Genomic DNA, 14,983 nt, shown 5'->3' with positions numbered 1-14,983 from the left:
CAATCCTGAGGCTTCTGCAGTATTTGCTGCAGGACATTGGTTCAGTAGCTCCTTATTTTACAGCTGCTGAGAGTGGACATCAGCATCCTCGATTTGAATGGCACAGCCATGGACTCTGCAGTGAGAGTCTGCTTTGCTCCTGTGCCTCGAGGCGAGCTCCTGGTATCCACTTCTTCCAATAAAATCCTGGTGCTTGATGCAAAAACAGGACGGCTGGTGCGAGAGGTAAGAGGCTGAAATTCATGCACTGAGGTCTCGTGTCACGTGGGGCTTGGGTGCTTCATGTTACTGTATGAGGCTAAATGAGAAAGGAGCTCATCCTGGTGTTCACAGGCTTCAGAGAAACATGGGTGACAACCTTGTAGCTATCCTGCTATGGTCATGCTTAGGGTGAGCCCAAGCTTGTCCTTGTTTTCCAGGCTGTCACACTCCTGTCCTCTTGCTGAAGCATGAGTAAGGATATGAAATAGCTCAGTTAACGCTGCTGGTGCTGTTTCTTCTCCTCAGGTGTCTCCCGTGCACAAGCTGTCCTGTTCCTCCTTGGCACTGAGCAAGGATGGCAGGTATCTGCTCACCGCTGGTGACAGAGTTATCAAAGTGTGGGACTATCAGATGCGCTTCGATATCAACTGCCAGGTACTGCCCACAAAAGGAGGGAAAGGGGTTGGTGTTGCACTTCTCAATCCCTGGAGAAGAGAGTGGCAAAAGCCCTCTGTCTGACTTGACCCAGTGTTCCCAGTGCCGGTTTGTCCAGCAGCTGAGAAACATAGCCCTGCTCCCACGTGGTAGTAACACTGGGCTCCCAGTGCGGGCTGGGGCTGCCACAGCACCACACGTAGGGAGACCCTCTGTGAGGGATGGAGGTCGGTGTTACCTGTGTGCTGGGGACAGAGCCACCCAGAGAAGAAAAGGGCTCGCCCTGGGTTTCAAAGGTACTGGGAGCTGGGGTAAGACCTTGGGGGTTTTCAGCTTCTTGCGTCCCCAGCTCAGCACGCTGCAGGACAGCCCGAGGCGGATCAGCCCTAGGTCTGAGCACTGTCGGTGTGGTGCTGGCCTCCGAGCGGGTCTTCTGCTGAGACCTGTAGGCACTGGCTACGTGGGGCAGGGAGTGGAGTAACCCCCACCCCGAGGGCAGGCGCGGTGATGGGAAGGTTCAAGGTGCTCTCTCTCCCAGGTGTACATCGGCCACTCGGAGCCAGTGCGCCAGGTGGCCTTCACTCCAGACCAGCGGCACGTCATCAGCATCGGAGATGCCATCTTCCTCTGGGATTTCCTAGCTCTGCCTGTGGAGAGGTCACCCGCAGCCAGGTAAGTGCCCGGTGCTGGGCAGTGCCTTCCCCTGCCCCATCCCCTCCCGGTGTAACGCCAGTCCCTTTGCCTTTCCAGGGCTCGTTCCCCGGAGGCTGCCCTGCTGCTGGGAGCAGGTGAGTTGCCTCCTCCCATGAGTTGCGCTGGCTGGTGGGTTGGCAGCTCTTCCACGGCTGCCCTTCATGGCAGAGGGTAGGGGGTGGGGGTTTTTGGTTCCTTCCCTGAGGAAGTCACAAAGCGGGGGGGCTAGCCAGCTAATTAGTCCCAAAGAGCAGTCTGCAATTAACTGGCACCTCTCGGTGGGAGTCTGCCAGGGAGGGGATGTTATGAGCAGAGCCGTTCTGGGTTTTCTGGTAGGTCTTTCAGCTTTTGCCTTCTGTTTCTCCCTGCCTCCGTCTCTTCTGTTGTCTTTTTCCCTGCCCTCATTGTCCCTCCCTCTCTCTGTCCCTCCCTTTCTTGAAGGACAGAGGAGAAGCAGCTCCTCCTGTGCAGGAGGAAGCTGGAGAAATGAGCTTGGGGGTATCGCCATGGAGCAACCCAGGAGGACAAGAGGATCTAAGGGATGAAGGGAATTACACAAACCCTTTTTCTTCCCGCAGCGGGGAGCTCTGAGAAGCTAAAGGATGCCTCTGAGACGCCTCGGCAGACTGTGCCTCTTCCATTGTTGGCCTCGCCACCATGTTTGGATGTCAGCCCTGTCCACCAAGCAGGATGTCGAAGTAAGAGGAACTGCTTGCAGGAAAGGGGTGGAAGAATCTTGTTCTAGGAAAAACTGTCTAGTTTAGCAGCATCCTTGGAGCCATCCTTGCCCGTGATCCCCTTCTGCAGACTGACAGACCAGTCTGCGCTTCCCTTCCCCTAAGCTGAAGAAAGCCAGCCAGAAGCGTTGGGGTTCAGCACCACTTTATCCTCTGCTCTCCCCCACGGACGAAGCTGTTGGCACAGCTTCTCCGAGGGCTGCGGTAAATACCTTGTCGGACATACCCGGTAGGAAATGCCTGCTTTGCCCTCTGCCCTAGCAGATGGACTGTTACACAGAGCAGGAGAATGTCACTGTCAGAAATCAAAGGGTCGATCACACATGAAGTGTTCCTGAAGGACACGGATTGTTCTGTCCTCCCAATAATTTTTCTCTTCAGGTATTTTCTCCGAGTCGGACAAAGAGGAGGAGGAGGCAGATCTGCCAGGTGGCAGCAGTGTGGTGGCGAATGGAGACAGAGATGCCTCAGTCTTCGTGGTGGAGTCGGTCAGGAGCAAGGAGCTTGTCGTGAGGCCCAAAGGGAGGCAGGAGAGCTTGGGGTCTCCCGGAGAATCCACACACGGTAAATCTGGGGTGCTCCCACCTCTTACAGAGCTTCGCTCTTTGGGGCCCTGTGTGCAGGCCTGCACGGCAGCTCGGTCTGTCCCTGACAAAAAAGAAAGATCATTATTAATGTGGTACAGATAGACCTGGACACGTGCTCTGAGTTGTGAGATGAAGGGCAGCAACGTGTTCCTTGGGGGTCTTCCCTTGGGTGCGATTTACCAAGGGAAGCAGTGAGGGAAGCTCATGCTGGTCCCCAGCGCTGCTGCTTTTTCTGGCTCTTTCCCTGCCGCTGCTTCTAGGCACACCGCGAGCCCCTCTTCGGCTTGGAGCCAATATCATCTCTAAGTGGCACATCCTATTAAACCTGGCAGAAATTAGAGCTCCCAGTGTCTCTATTAATAGATGCACAGCCCGAAAGCTGCGGCAGTTGTGGCGAGCTGCCAGAAGCCGGCAGCTGCCAGCGCTCAGCCCCAGGCAGGGCTTGTTGGAAAGCTTCAACATAAAACTATGCTTCCGTCGCTCCCGTTAAAGACCTCTTCCTAGCTGCATGGCTTATGCTTCTGCAGCGATGCCCGATGCCCGGGGCAGGCAGTGTGGATGCCCTTAGGCTGTTTGCAGGGGGGAGATGGATGTTCCTCCTTTGCTACAGGAAAGCTGCTGTGTTTCCTATGGCTGGTTGTGTAGAAGCATGTGTGACGCTGCAGTCTGAGTTTTGCCTCGTGTGTGGATATATGCACACATATACACAGCATCTGAACAGATAGCAAGCCACAGCTGAGCTGCTGCTCCCAAGCCATTCCCGGGAGCAGCATCCCATGGGTACTGTTTTCTTCTTTGTGTGGCAGAACCCAGAAAGGAAACCAAAAGTCTCAAGTCCCACAGCTCCATCCACCCAGATTCCTACCGGCATTTCACTCCTCGTTTTAAGGCATCGGTGCTCCCCAAGGTGAGAGTTGTGCCAGGGCTGGTTACCTGGGCAGGTGGCAAACAGGCGTTTTGGGGCTGGAGTAGGTGGATTTTCCAAATTGTTCCCATTTTGTTCTCTGTTTGAAACAATTTGTAAAATATACCCCTGGGCCTGATAACTGAACAGCAGTTCCCCTTTCTCCTCTACATGCAGCTCTTTCCAGACTAGTAAAAAGTGAGTTGTGATCAACTCTTTTTTTTTTTTTTCTTTTTTTTTTTTTTCTGTTCAGCAAATCTGCATACATTTTTATTCAAAAGAAATTGGAATGGCATGTGCTATTGAAAGTGAAAGACGAGTGAGCAATGGAGTGATTCATCACGCACCCATATTTGCGAGCAGATGCGTTGGCAGAGCAGGCTGGGGAAGGCAATCCATCGAGTGTAGTGAAGACAGTCAAGGCACAGCTCCCGCTCTGATAACAAACAGAGCAATAATAAAACAGAAACTTAACCTTTTCCCAAGCTCTGCTGTTCATGGTGCTGGGAGAAAAGCTACATTCAGCTTGCACCCTCAGTTCTCTCCTCTGTCCCTCCACCTGGCAGCACTTTTTCCCCCCACTGTCTTCCTATTGAAATATCTCCAAGTCAGCAAAACCCATTGAACTCTTTCCCAGCAGGATTAGCAGCTGCTCATCGGCTGGGCAGTTGCTGCCAACCTGTTTTGTGCCCCATTTGAAAGCATCTGTGCCTGGTGCAATTTCTCTTTTGTATGTATAAGTGCGTACTTTGGTATTAATCTATTGACGTGTTGGACTTGAATGCTGTGAGTATCGGCATGAATTTGCGTGTTGTCTGTGTGCGAGGACACGTGTGTGCTTGCATGCACACTATTTCTTAAACGGGTGTTGAATGTACCTGACTGGGCCACCCTTCTAGAGCTTATTTTAAGCCAGTGTGTATTTTTCTTGCAGAGTTTCTTGCTTCCTCCAGCTGGCAGTGAGGTCTTGAAGCTGAAAGCAGTGATCGGCTACAATGGGAATGGCAGAGGGAATATGGTGTGGAATCCGGACACAGGTACACTGGGAAGGCTCGGGGGGGGGGGGGGCAGGAGGTGTGTGTACTGAGCTAAGTTATGACCTTCTGTCTGTTGGGATCTTTGCTTCAACACAAGGGTTCTTTGTGTTGGTAAGATCTAGTAACCGTTCCTCTTTGCAGGAATGGCAAATTGGCAAACATTAATTGATATGATTACAAACAAAAATAATGGCAAACATTAGTTGATACGAGCAAACTCAGGCTTGAACTGTTGAGTAGAAAGAGCAGAAGGGAAAGCTCTCTCAAAGGCCATCTCGCCTCCTTTCTCCAGGCTGGAAGTGAGATTTTACTCCACACTCAGCCTGATGGGAAGGGTGCTGACAAGCTGTGTAGAAGAGTCGGCTTTTACATGTTACTGAAAAAAAGAATTTTCCTGAATTGTGATGTAGGATGCAATGGGTGCTCTTTGTGAAGCCTTTACATGGAAATATCCCATCTCCTCCTCCTCTGCTAGGCTTCTTCGCCTACACCTGTGGCTGCATCATCGTGGTTGAAGACCTGCACTCGGGGTCACAGAATCACTGGCTCGGCCATGCGGAGGAGATCTCTACCCTTGCCGTCAGCCACGATGGCCAGGTTGGAGAGGCTTCTGCTGCCCTGGGCTGGTCTCTGTCTCTGTCGCTTTGGGCTAAAGAAATGTCACAGACTAAAATTCCATTTGTCCGTTCCTTCTTCTGCCCGCTGCATGGAGACCTGGGGTTATGGAAATACAATAACTGGTTTTGGAGCCCAGCTATTCTATTGTGCTGGCTCAGTGTGACAGTAAAAGCTGCTGCCTTCCTCTGGGTGATGCTACCATTCCCTCCTACCATCAGCTGATGGCTCTCACAGAATTTTCCATTTGCCAGCTGCATCACTATAATTTGAGATTGGTAGTTGCTAAGGCTAACTAGCTAATGAAGCGTTCTCTAAGTACTAACCGAGGTCTCAGTGACAACATACTGTTCTGTTAGGTTCTTGCCTCTGCCTCAGGACAGACGAATGGAGACTCCCATTGTCAGATCTGCATCTGGAACGTCCAAGATGGGGTTTGCACAGCAAACCTCTTCCATCATGAGACGCAAGTACAAGCCATGGCATTCTCTCGGGATGACAGGTTCCTTATTACCCTAGGTGAGTACACCTTCAACACCAGGTGAGGGTGCAGGGGGACCCCCTAGAATAGACAGCTCCTGAGAGGAAGGTGCTGCCAGCATGCAGTACCTGCAAGATACGTACTCGCTGGTGGCTGTGAGGCTGTTGCTTGGTAACCTTGGGACAAAGGATAATGCAGCATGTAAAACTGCAAGTGATCTCAGGTCCTCCTGGGAGTGACAGCCTGCAGATGCACTCTTTGCAGCTGAGCCTGCTTCCAGGGCGCTGCTGGCAGTGTTTCGCAGAGCAGCAAGCACCCTGTGTGTCTCGGCCACGGGCATGGACGCCAAGCTCCCTCCAGTTCTTTCTCCTGGCCCCAGCTAGCTTGTTTTTCTTCGAGTTACAGCTTCTGCTGGCTTGTTAAATCCGTGTAAACAGTTTGCAGTTACTATATATAGTGTCCAAAGGGAAAAGCCTTCTCCTGGACTTCTTATTGCTGCTTAGGTGGAACTGCATAGAAGTAGTCAGGCTTCAAACTGTGAGCCTCCTGCCAGGCAGCGATGCCAGCACAAGGTGGACGCTCAAGCTGTCTGTTTTGTTTAGGCGGGGGACATTTAAAGGACAAATAAGCAATTAGTAAGCTCTTGTTTTGCATGCGAGAGGACCTGTGGAACAGGCAGGACATGATGGGTTGGTGAGTCTGCCCTTGGAAAAAGCAAGCTTTTTGCTGGAGAGAAAGAGAGCTTTGTGCTCTTCCCGGAGCAGCGTGGGAGGGCAGCCCTCCCCCTCCAGCTCCGGCCTGAGCCGCAGGGAAGAGAAAAGCTGGAATTCTCCACTGAGCTTGTGGAGCCTGGGAAGAACAGCAGGAGAGCACTGTCCTCTGGAGCCCTCTGGGATGGCATGTTTGCCACCACTACGGCCAGAGCCTTCTGCTGCCACCTGGGTATACGGTGGCTTCCATTAAGGTCAGCTGCCATCTCAGCTTTGACCTCAGTGAAGGTGACATCCCTTTCTTACTTCAAGACTGTTGTTAGCCCTGAGTGCACTGGAGGGCTTGCGTGGGGGCATATGTTGAGGTGTGTGGTAGCTCTTAAGGATGTAGGAGCAGCTCTGCCTGCTGAAATCCCTACCGCGTCGGCTGCTCCCAACGCTGGCTGCAGACCCTGCCGCAGGGCCAGGTCTGCTGCAGTCTCCAGCGTGAAGCATTGGGCCAGTTACATCTGTCCTCAGCTCAGGTGAGGACCCATCCTGTCACGCAGCTTTTGCTGAGCACGCAAGGAGCCATGTCCATGCCCAGGGCGGTGTTCGCAGCAGCCATTGATGCTGCGTTGTGTGCAGCGTGTGTGCTTGCGAGCATCCTGAGGCTGCAGAACCTCCTCCTACTGTCTTTCATGTTCTACCTAGGGGACTACAGCGATCAAACCATTGCTCTGTGGAACACCTACACCTATGAACTCGTGCTGTCGACCTGTATCTCGGAGCCAGTCCACGACGTAGCTTTTAGTCCTCTTTCCCACAGAGAACTGGCCTGTGTGGGGAAGGGAGCTGTGATGTTCTGGCTGTTGGAGGAGCAGGGAGCTGACGTCAAACTCAAGGTAAACCTCAGTTTTACCTTCTTTTTAAAATTCATGTTTGGCATCTCTGCCACCTTTTCTAAGCCCCTGGTGAATGCAATGGGGGCTCTGCCCCACAGACCTGTGAGAGCTGATGATTTCTCTTAGTGCCGTGATGCTGGCTGGCTGTGAGTGGCTTTCAGTTGTATTTGAGGCATTAACCGCATGAATTGAGGGTCAGAGGAGGGGTTGTGTTTTTTTCTGATTTAGGTAAGCACCATATTCTTTTTGACGTTTCTGTTTTATGTGCTCCGGCAGGTTCATCGGGCCTCTGCCCCAAACATGTTGGGGCCAGTGGAGCTGACCTCTCTCTGTTATGATGCTGACACTCTTCTTTATAGTGGGACCAACTCAGGCCAGATCTGTGTGTGGGACACCGAGACTAATTGCTGCTTAATGACGTGGGAGGCTGACGAGGGCGAGATTGGTGGGTGCAGATGCCCTGGCTGTTGGTCGGGGCTGTAACAGGGAACTTGTTAGGAAAGAAGAGCAATGAGCTTGCAGACATCCAATTTCAGCTGTGCTTGGGAAGGCAGTTTGCTTTGTTGGGTGCAAGATGCATGGGGTGGCAGTGGATCTGTGACCTGGGTTTCCTGGGGAGCTCACTAGTCTGTAAAAATGCTGGGTATTAAGCTGTAGAAGACCCATACTGCCCTGCCCGAATGAATCGGTGGCCTGGCTGTCAGGAGCAGCCCTTGGGTGATGGTGCAGAGCGGTGGATACTCACGGGTGCCCTTCATTCCCCTGTGGCCTCCCAGGCGTGCTAGTTTGTCGGCGCAACAGGCTGGTGAGTGGCAGCAACACAAAACGTATCCGCCTGTGGGCAGTGGCCACCGTGCAGGAGCTGAAGCTGAAAGGTCTTGACACCAGGTAGGAAGGACACTGCCTCCAGCATCCCCGCTGTGCTCGTGCCTGTCTCACTCTGCTCTCGAGATGCTTTTTCTGGCAGCTCCCAGGACCTGTCTGAGAGGTGGCTTTTCACGAACAGACATCAGCTCTGCCTGCAACCATGCTGCTCCTGTGGCTCTTCATCCTTAGCTTTTCCTCTCTATCCCATGACTGATTCTTTCTGCCTGAATCTTTTTACTGAATTTTTGCCACAGGTGGCTGAACCCTCTTCATACTGGAAATGGCTGGAGTCTATCATGTCTGATGTTTCTGTTGGTGATTTGTAGGAAGTCATTTAAGAGAGTTAGTGAAAATATATTGCCTTTGTTTCTTCCCTTGCACTATCACATCATCTGTTTTTCTTCTTTCCTATAAAAGATGGTTGCAGTGCAAATGCAACAGTAGTCACTGTTCCATGTACAGGAGCCCCTCACTGAGCCATTTAGCTGCAAACATGTCACTGGGCTTACCAGAAAATTGCACTTGTTGGAACAGCCACTCTGCATCCTTTATTTGAGCCAGTGCTCATATCCTCCTTTCCTCCAGGTCTAGCTCAGTCCTGCTAGAAAATGAGATTACCCTCGATGGGACAATAGTCAGTGCAGCCTTTGATGATTCTCTAGAAATGGGAATTGTGGGCACCACAGCAGGAACGCTGTGGTACATCAACTGGACAGAGAGCACGAGCATACGACTCATCAGCGGCCACAAGAACAAGGTTAGAGGGGCTGGGCCGGGCGGGGTTTGTCCTGCAGAACATGTGCAGGCACAGAATTGTTCCCTGGGGTGGGCATCAGAGAGGTCAGGGAGCTGCAGGGTTCCCTGTGCTGGCAGGATGACATGGAGGAGTCTGCAGGAAACTGTGCACGTGCTTCGTCTGAGCTCACCCGCTCTAGCCTTAGGTGTTTAAAGCCTCAGCCTGAGAGCAGCTGTGGGCCTTTCTGCTAGAGCAGAAGAATGCAGTTTGCAGTCACTATGGCTTCATTCGATTGCTGCGACTTCTGCCTGCCTTCTGTTTGCTAGCTGGACATCCACGTTGGATAATATTTTCTTTGCCCAAAACAAAAAAAAAAAATCCAAACCCAACCGGCCCGAGGAGTGAGCATTTAGAACTTTGCTGTTGCTTTAGGGTACCTGTGCTACAGAACAAAGGGTTCAAATGGTAGAAGAGAAGGTATTTTACATGGACCTATGTTACATAGCGCCTAGCCCTACCTTCGGGGTTGAGTTTACTGATTTCCATTACAAGCCTAGCTGTCAGCCCCAAATTTAAGCACAAATTTACACTTAGGGCTTCTTGTCTGATGTCTCCCATGAGAGGGGTCCTGGGGGATGAGAGGGCCAGAGGAACTGATGTGCTCTAGGCAGGGGCAGCTGCAGAGCCCCTGTTCCCCAGCTTGCTTCTCACTGCAGGTGACCGAAGTGTGCTTCAGTCCTGATGAGACTCATTGTGCAACGTGTGGGGAAGACGGCAGCGTGAGGATTTGGTCTCTGGGCAGCATGGAGCTGGTGGTACAGTTCCAGGTGCTCAACCAGGTAATTGTTTGTGGTACGTCAATCTCTTCCTCTTGGCACAGGGCACAATCAACTGCCTGGGATTGGAAGGGCTGCTGTATTCTCACGAAGTAAATTAAAGCTGGAGAAATACTTACAGGTGGAGCTTTAGCCGTTAGTGCACTTAGTTGCACATCCCTGCAGTCTGCACTGTGTCATCGGGTCTCTGCCCTGGTTCCTTTGCAGAGCTGTCAGTGCCTGGCCTGGAAGCCTCGTCCCATCGTTGCCTGGGGAGCTGAGAGCCAGCACGTAGCGGCAGGGTACAGTGATGGCACCATCCGTGTGTTCAGCGTTTCCAGGACAGAGATGGAGCTGAAAATGCACCCCCATGCTGCTGCACTGACGGCAGTCGCCTACTCCACAGACGGTGAGGCTGCCTGTCAGGACAGTGGGGTGACGTTGCCTCAGGGGACGTGGCTTGGTTGTGCCTGGGTTACCCTGGCCTCCAGCCACTCGGCGTGCTGGTGACCTGCCCAAAAACCTGGGGCCAGGGAGAGCCGGAGAACTTGTATCAATGAACTTCGGTAGCTTGTGCATGTGGTAAATGGGACATGGGAGGTATATTGGCAATGGTATAGCAAAGGGGTTTGAGTGCAACAAATGTGCCTTTGTGTCCTCCTGCCAGCAGCCTGCAGTGGCTGTCCTTCAGTGCAGAGTTCTAGTGGGTGTCTCTGAGACATCTCATCTTACCTAGCCCTTGACTCTGATGTTCCCAGCCTTTCACCGTGCTTTGGGACACTGGTATCCCATGATCTTGGACCTTTTCCCTATGGGCTTTTTCTTCCTACAAGAAGTGTCCCATTCTTTCCTTTCCTCTGCCCACAGGAGAAATGATCTTATCAGGGGGCAAGGATGGGCTTGTGGCCGTCAGCAGCCTTCGCACTGGAATGACTATCCGTGTCCTCACAGACCACAAAGGCTCCCCCATCACTGTTCTCCAGTGCACCAGGAAGCAGGTGAGACCTCACCCTCTGCCCTGGCACTGTCCCCCACGTGTCACAGCACAGCTGTAGGAAGCAGTGTGGCCAGGTTGCTCAGTGAGTTTGCTTTGTCGTCCCGTGTTTTTCCTCTCCGGGCTCCCATTCCCTCCAATAACTTCTGTTTGGGTTTTTCTAGGGATATAGTCACTGGATTAGAGCTGCACGTGTTGCCATTGCAGCCCTGAGCGAGGCTGTGCCTGTGGGTGGGGGGGCCCTTGGTGGCTGCTGTCAGCACACTGCACGCAGCTGCGATGTGTGCCCGCGCCACGGGCTCTCCGAGAACAGCACCCCTGGCGAGTAGCCCGGGCTGTGAGCTTTCAGTTCGTGTGACCCGAGAAAGGGCTCAGCGTGCTTTCCCCCTGTCGCTCCTCAGCAGCCTAGCCTCCTGTGCATAACTGGCTCTCTGTACCATCCCTCTGTGGGCTAGGAAGACTTGGTTGTGCAGCAGTGTGATGGTTTTGGCATCTCCTTGGTCATTCTCTTCATAGAGTCTTTTTCCTTCCCACAGCAGAAATGAGAATAATTTTGCCTAAGTTCTCAGGCTTTAAAATCATCCGTGCTGCAAGGCTGTGTTCCCTGGTAATTCTACACTTAGGTGATCCTCCTCTATTTTAAGTGAAGGATGTTGTTAGGGGACACATGGTATTGGCAAGCGCTCCCCTAGGAGATGTGCAGATCCAGAGGGCATCCCGGGGAAGAGATCTGTGGTGTTCAGGCCAGGCACTCACCCCTCTTCTGCTGGGGCTTTCAGCCCAGAGTGTGCCACTGGTTCCAATACCACGGCTTCCTTGTCCTATTTTATTTGAAGTGACTTTCATCACTGCCCAAAGAGAGGTTAATCCTGGCACTGATGCCCTACAGCATAAAGCCTGTGTTCCCACGAGCTCCTGCCCCACACTCGATCTAGTGGCAGCTTCCTTTAAAGCTTCTGTACTGCCAGAGTGACAGCACTTGTCCGTCTTCCGTAGTACCATGACTTTGGGGTGGAAGGAGGGGAGCTCTGGCTGGCCACCAGCTCGGACCGGCGGGTCAGCGTCTGGGCCTCCGACTGGCTGAAGGATAAGTGTGAGCTCCTTGACTGGCTCAGCTTCCCGGCTCCTGCTGGCCCCGAGGTGAGTGTGGCACTGGCCAGCCCCCGCCTGCCCATGGCATGGGGCTTGGCACCAGCCGAGCTGGAGGAGGGATGCCTCAAGGCTCTGAGCAGGATGGGGCCAAAGAGAGAGTGTGGGCTTAGGAACATCACCTTCGTTAGTTCTGCTGCTCACAGAGTACCTTGTTAATGAACCTTCTTGCGTGTCAAAAGGCAGTGGGAATTGTAGCAGCACCTAACTGCTGGGGAGCGCTGACTTTGTAAGCATGAGGAGTCAAAAACTGCATCTGCAAAGAGCTGACACCCCTGTGCTATGCAAAACAGAGCACAAGCAGCAGTGAACACAGCATGCAGAAGAGAGACCTCATTATGAGCACACTGCCAACTTTGACACTCCCAAAGAGCATGAATATTCAGAGCCAGGAGCCCAGTGACAGGTTCATAGAGCCAAGTACTCTAGCCCTGTATGTCTGTGATGCTTTGCAGAAGCCTTTGGCTCCAACCCAGGTGTGAGATTTGGGCAGCAGGATGCCTGCTAGAAAGGGAGGAGGGTCTGTATCAGAGAGGACGTGGAGATGGTCCCCTGTACACGTGACACTGGCATGCAGAAGGGAGCTGGGCCTCTTTTGGGGGCAAGCGATGGTGCCTTGGCCCAGACAGTGCTTGGTCCTGAGGGTGGCAGGCTCATACAGCAGTTGAGTTCGGTCAATGTTTCTTTGTTTTTTTCCAAAACAATGGATTTTCTCTCCATGAAGGTGTCGTGGTTTAACACTAGCCAGTAATTAAGTATCACGCAGCTGCTCACTCGCTCCTCCCTCACCCAGCGGGATGGGGAGCAGAATCGGAAAGAAATGTAAAACCGAGGGTTGGATAAGAACAATTTAATAACTGAAATAAAACGAAACCAAAATAACAATATTAATAATAAAAAGATGTTATAATGAAAAGGAGAGAAGGGGAAAGGAATGAAACCCAAAGGGAAGAGAGAAAAGAAAGCGATGCACAATGCAACTGCTGACCGGTGCCCAACCAGCCCCCCGAGCAGTGCTCGGCAGGCCCCGGCCCCATCCCCCCAGTTTATATACAAACCATGAGGCCCCATGGTATGGAATGTCCCCTTGGCTAGTTCGGGTCAGCTGTCCCAGCTGTGCTCCCTCACAACTTCTTGTGCCCCTCCAGCCTTCTCACTGTCAAGGTCTGAGAAACTAAAAAGTCCTTGACTTAGTATAAACATTACCTAGCAACAACTAAAAACACCAGTGCGTTATCAACATCCAAAACACAGCACTGCATCAGCTGCTAAGAAGAAAAGTAACTCTATCCCAGCTGAAACCAGGACAGAAGGCAGCTCACTACAGGTCTCCCCACAGTAAATGGGGGAAGGATTGATCTTGTATCCATTACTAAAGATGTGTATCTTCTGCGCCCGATTTCCTTGTGTTAAGCTGATCCATAACACAATCCTGCCTTCAAGCCCACATAGCAATAATGCCTCTGTGGAAATTCAACCTGTTGGACCCTCATGTGTCCTGCTATGACAGTAAACAATTTGCTTCAGGTCTCCATGGCAGTGTGTGGTTGCTCCTTGCTTTGCCATGAGAACATCTGAGATGGCAATGCAAGAGGGAGGAAGCAGCCTCCATCATCCTAATTTCCCACTGCTTGGACACCCACAACCCAAGGGCTGGTGTCCCTCCACGCTCTCGTTTTGTCCCCACTCTGTCAGGTCAGGCTGGAGAAACTAGCTTCAATTTTGTTCCCTTCACCAGGGTCTCATCAGCCTTCCGCCCAGCCTGGCCGCCTTCTGCCCTTGGGAACATGGCACCCTGGTCTACGTCGGCTTTGGGATGCAGAAGGAAGCCTTGTTTTACAGTCTGCGCAAGAAACAGGTACCCATGCCCTGCCCGGGTGGTGTAGGCACTTCTCTGCTGCTGCGGGGCTATGGCCACGTCGAACAAGGTGCAGTGGGGGGAGGCAGCGGTGCCCTGCATGTAAAAAGCCAAGTCTGAAGGTATGGGGTAGGCTCAGGCAAGCAGCTGCTCAGGGCAACAGCTTTTCATCTCAGAAACTCCCCAGCCTGGCCCAGGTGAGCAGCAGGGTCCTGCCCCTGCCTTGGGCTGCGTCTGGGCAGGCTGCCAGTCTCCCCTGCCACCCTGCTGCCTTTCCATCTGACTGGAGGGGAAGGCGCTGGCTTTCAGGAGCACTGTCTCTAAATCACTGAGCCAAGTCTCCTCTGGAAAGTCGATGCCTTTGGCAGGTTTCCAAGGTCTGAGAGGTGCTGTGCATCTGTCAGCCTCCCCTTTGAGAGGAGCCCTTTACCCTCCTAACTGCAGCCGCTCTGCCTTCTCATTTCTGAGGCATTGGTATGTTTCTCTTTCTGGAGACAGGTAGTTGAGAAGATCTCCTTGCCGTACTTTGCCACATCGCTCAGCCTGTCTCCTGCATCGCGATTCATAGCTGTCGGCTTTGGTGGTGAGTACCAAGGGGTGCTGTGGACTCTACTGCCCAGGCTGCCTTGTCCCCAGCTTACCTTCGGCAGGTAGGGGTCTCCCATTCTTTCTGCAAGTGGGGAAACCAAGCATCCTTTTCCTTTTAAACAAGAGAGACGTGCACACACAACAGCCCATATCCTCAGACCCTGAGAGCTACGGTCCTGGGACTGTGGGCAGGGTGTGTTGGGCAAGGAGAGTGCTCCTGGAGACTCCTAGCTCAGAAATGAGATGCATGAGCTCAGTCCTGTTTGTCAATGAGCAGGATTTCTCACTCGAATTACTTCTTGGGATTACAGGGTCTCTTCACCTCTGTGTAGCTGTGAGCTACAGCCCGGGGGGCGGAAGGGACCCTCCCACAGCACAGGGACCATTGGCACCCTCCTCCTGTCAAGGGCACTGTGCTCCTGTAGCTGCTTGCGTCTGTCCTACTGGGGCAGCGGCTCCTGAGAGCGGGGTGAGCTCCACACCTGCCCCAGAGCTGCAGGGCACCTGCTGTGAGCCCAGAACCAGGTGCTCCATGGGGGTGTGAGACAGCAGCACCGCACTAAAGCGTGCCGCAGCATCCATTACTGCGGTGTGCCAGCCTGACACCGTGTGGGGCCGCCAGGTCACGCGCTCCCCCCGGCTGCCCGCTTGCCTTGGCAAGAAGCTGTTATGTGAAGAAGCCTGGTGGCTCA

General features: G+C 52.9%; 1 protein-coding gene across 3 annotated transcripts in view; it reads left to right on the top strand.

Moving 5' to 3' along the window:
- Positions 1 to 14,983, top strand: part of WDR90 (WD repeat domain 90) — a 31,934-nt gene that overhangs the window by 16,484 nt on the left and 467 nt on the right. For all 3 annotated transcript variants that reach the window (XM_080383505.1, XM_080383504.1, XM_080383506.1), the window contains 20 exons: positions 64 to 225; positions 508 to 636; positions 1,175 to 1,308; positions 1,387 to 1,424; positions 1,908 to 2,027; positions 2,448 to 2,630; positions 3,460 to 3,560; positions 4,492 to 4,594; positions 5,070 to 5,191; positions 5,569 to 5,728; positions 7,094 to 7,284; positions 7,561 to 7,729; positions 8,061 to 8,172; positions 8,737 to 8,908; positions 9,604 to 9,726; positions 9,931 to 10,111; positions 10,570 to 10,700; positions 11,693 to 11,836; positions 13,584 to 13,703; positions 14,202 to 14,286. In XM_080383505.1, the coding sequence (XP_080239631.1) occupies positions 64 to 225; positions 508 to 636; positions 1,175 to 1,308; positions 1,387 to 1,424; positions 1,908 to 2,027; positions 2,448 to 2,630; positions 3,460 to 3,560; positions 4,492 to 4,594; positions 5,070 to 5,191; positions 5,569 to 5,728; positions 7,094 to 7,284; positions 7,561 to 7,729; positions 8,061 to 8,172; positions 8,737 to 8,908; positions 9,604 to 9,726; positions 9,931 to 10,111; positions 10,570 to 10,700; positions 11,693 to 11,836; positions 13,584 to 13,703; positions 14,202 to 14,286 (2,680 nt within the window). The remainder of the gene's footprint in view (positions 1 to 63; positions 226 to 507; positions 637 to 1,174; positions 1,309 to 1,386; positions 1,425 to 1,907; positions 2,028 to 2,447; positions 2,631 to 3,459; positions 3,561 to 4,491; positions 4,595 to 5,069; positions 5,192 to 5,568; positions 5,729 to 7,093; positions 7,285 to 7,560; positions 7,730 to 8,060; positions 8,173 to 8,736; positions 8,909 to 9,603; positions 9,727 to 9,930; positions 10,112 to 10,569; positions 10,701 to 11,692; positions 11,837 to 13,583; positions 13,704 to 14,201; positions 14,287 to 14,983) is intronic.

Source organism: Falco punctatus (assembly GCF_963210335.1).
Source record: "Falco punctatus genome assembly, chromosome: 4".
Lineage (NCBI taxonomy): Eukaryota > Metazoa > Chordata > Aves > Falconiformes > Falconidae > Falco > Falco punctatus.
Note: the sequence above shows the minus strand (reverse complement) of the source record. Positions and strands in the feature narration are given on the sequence as shown.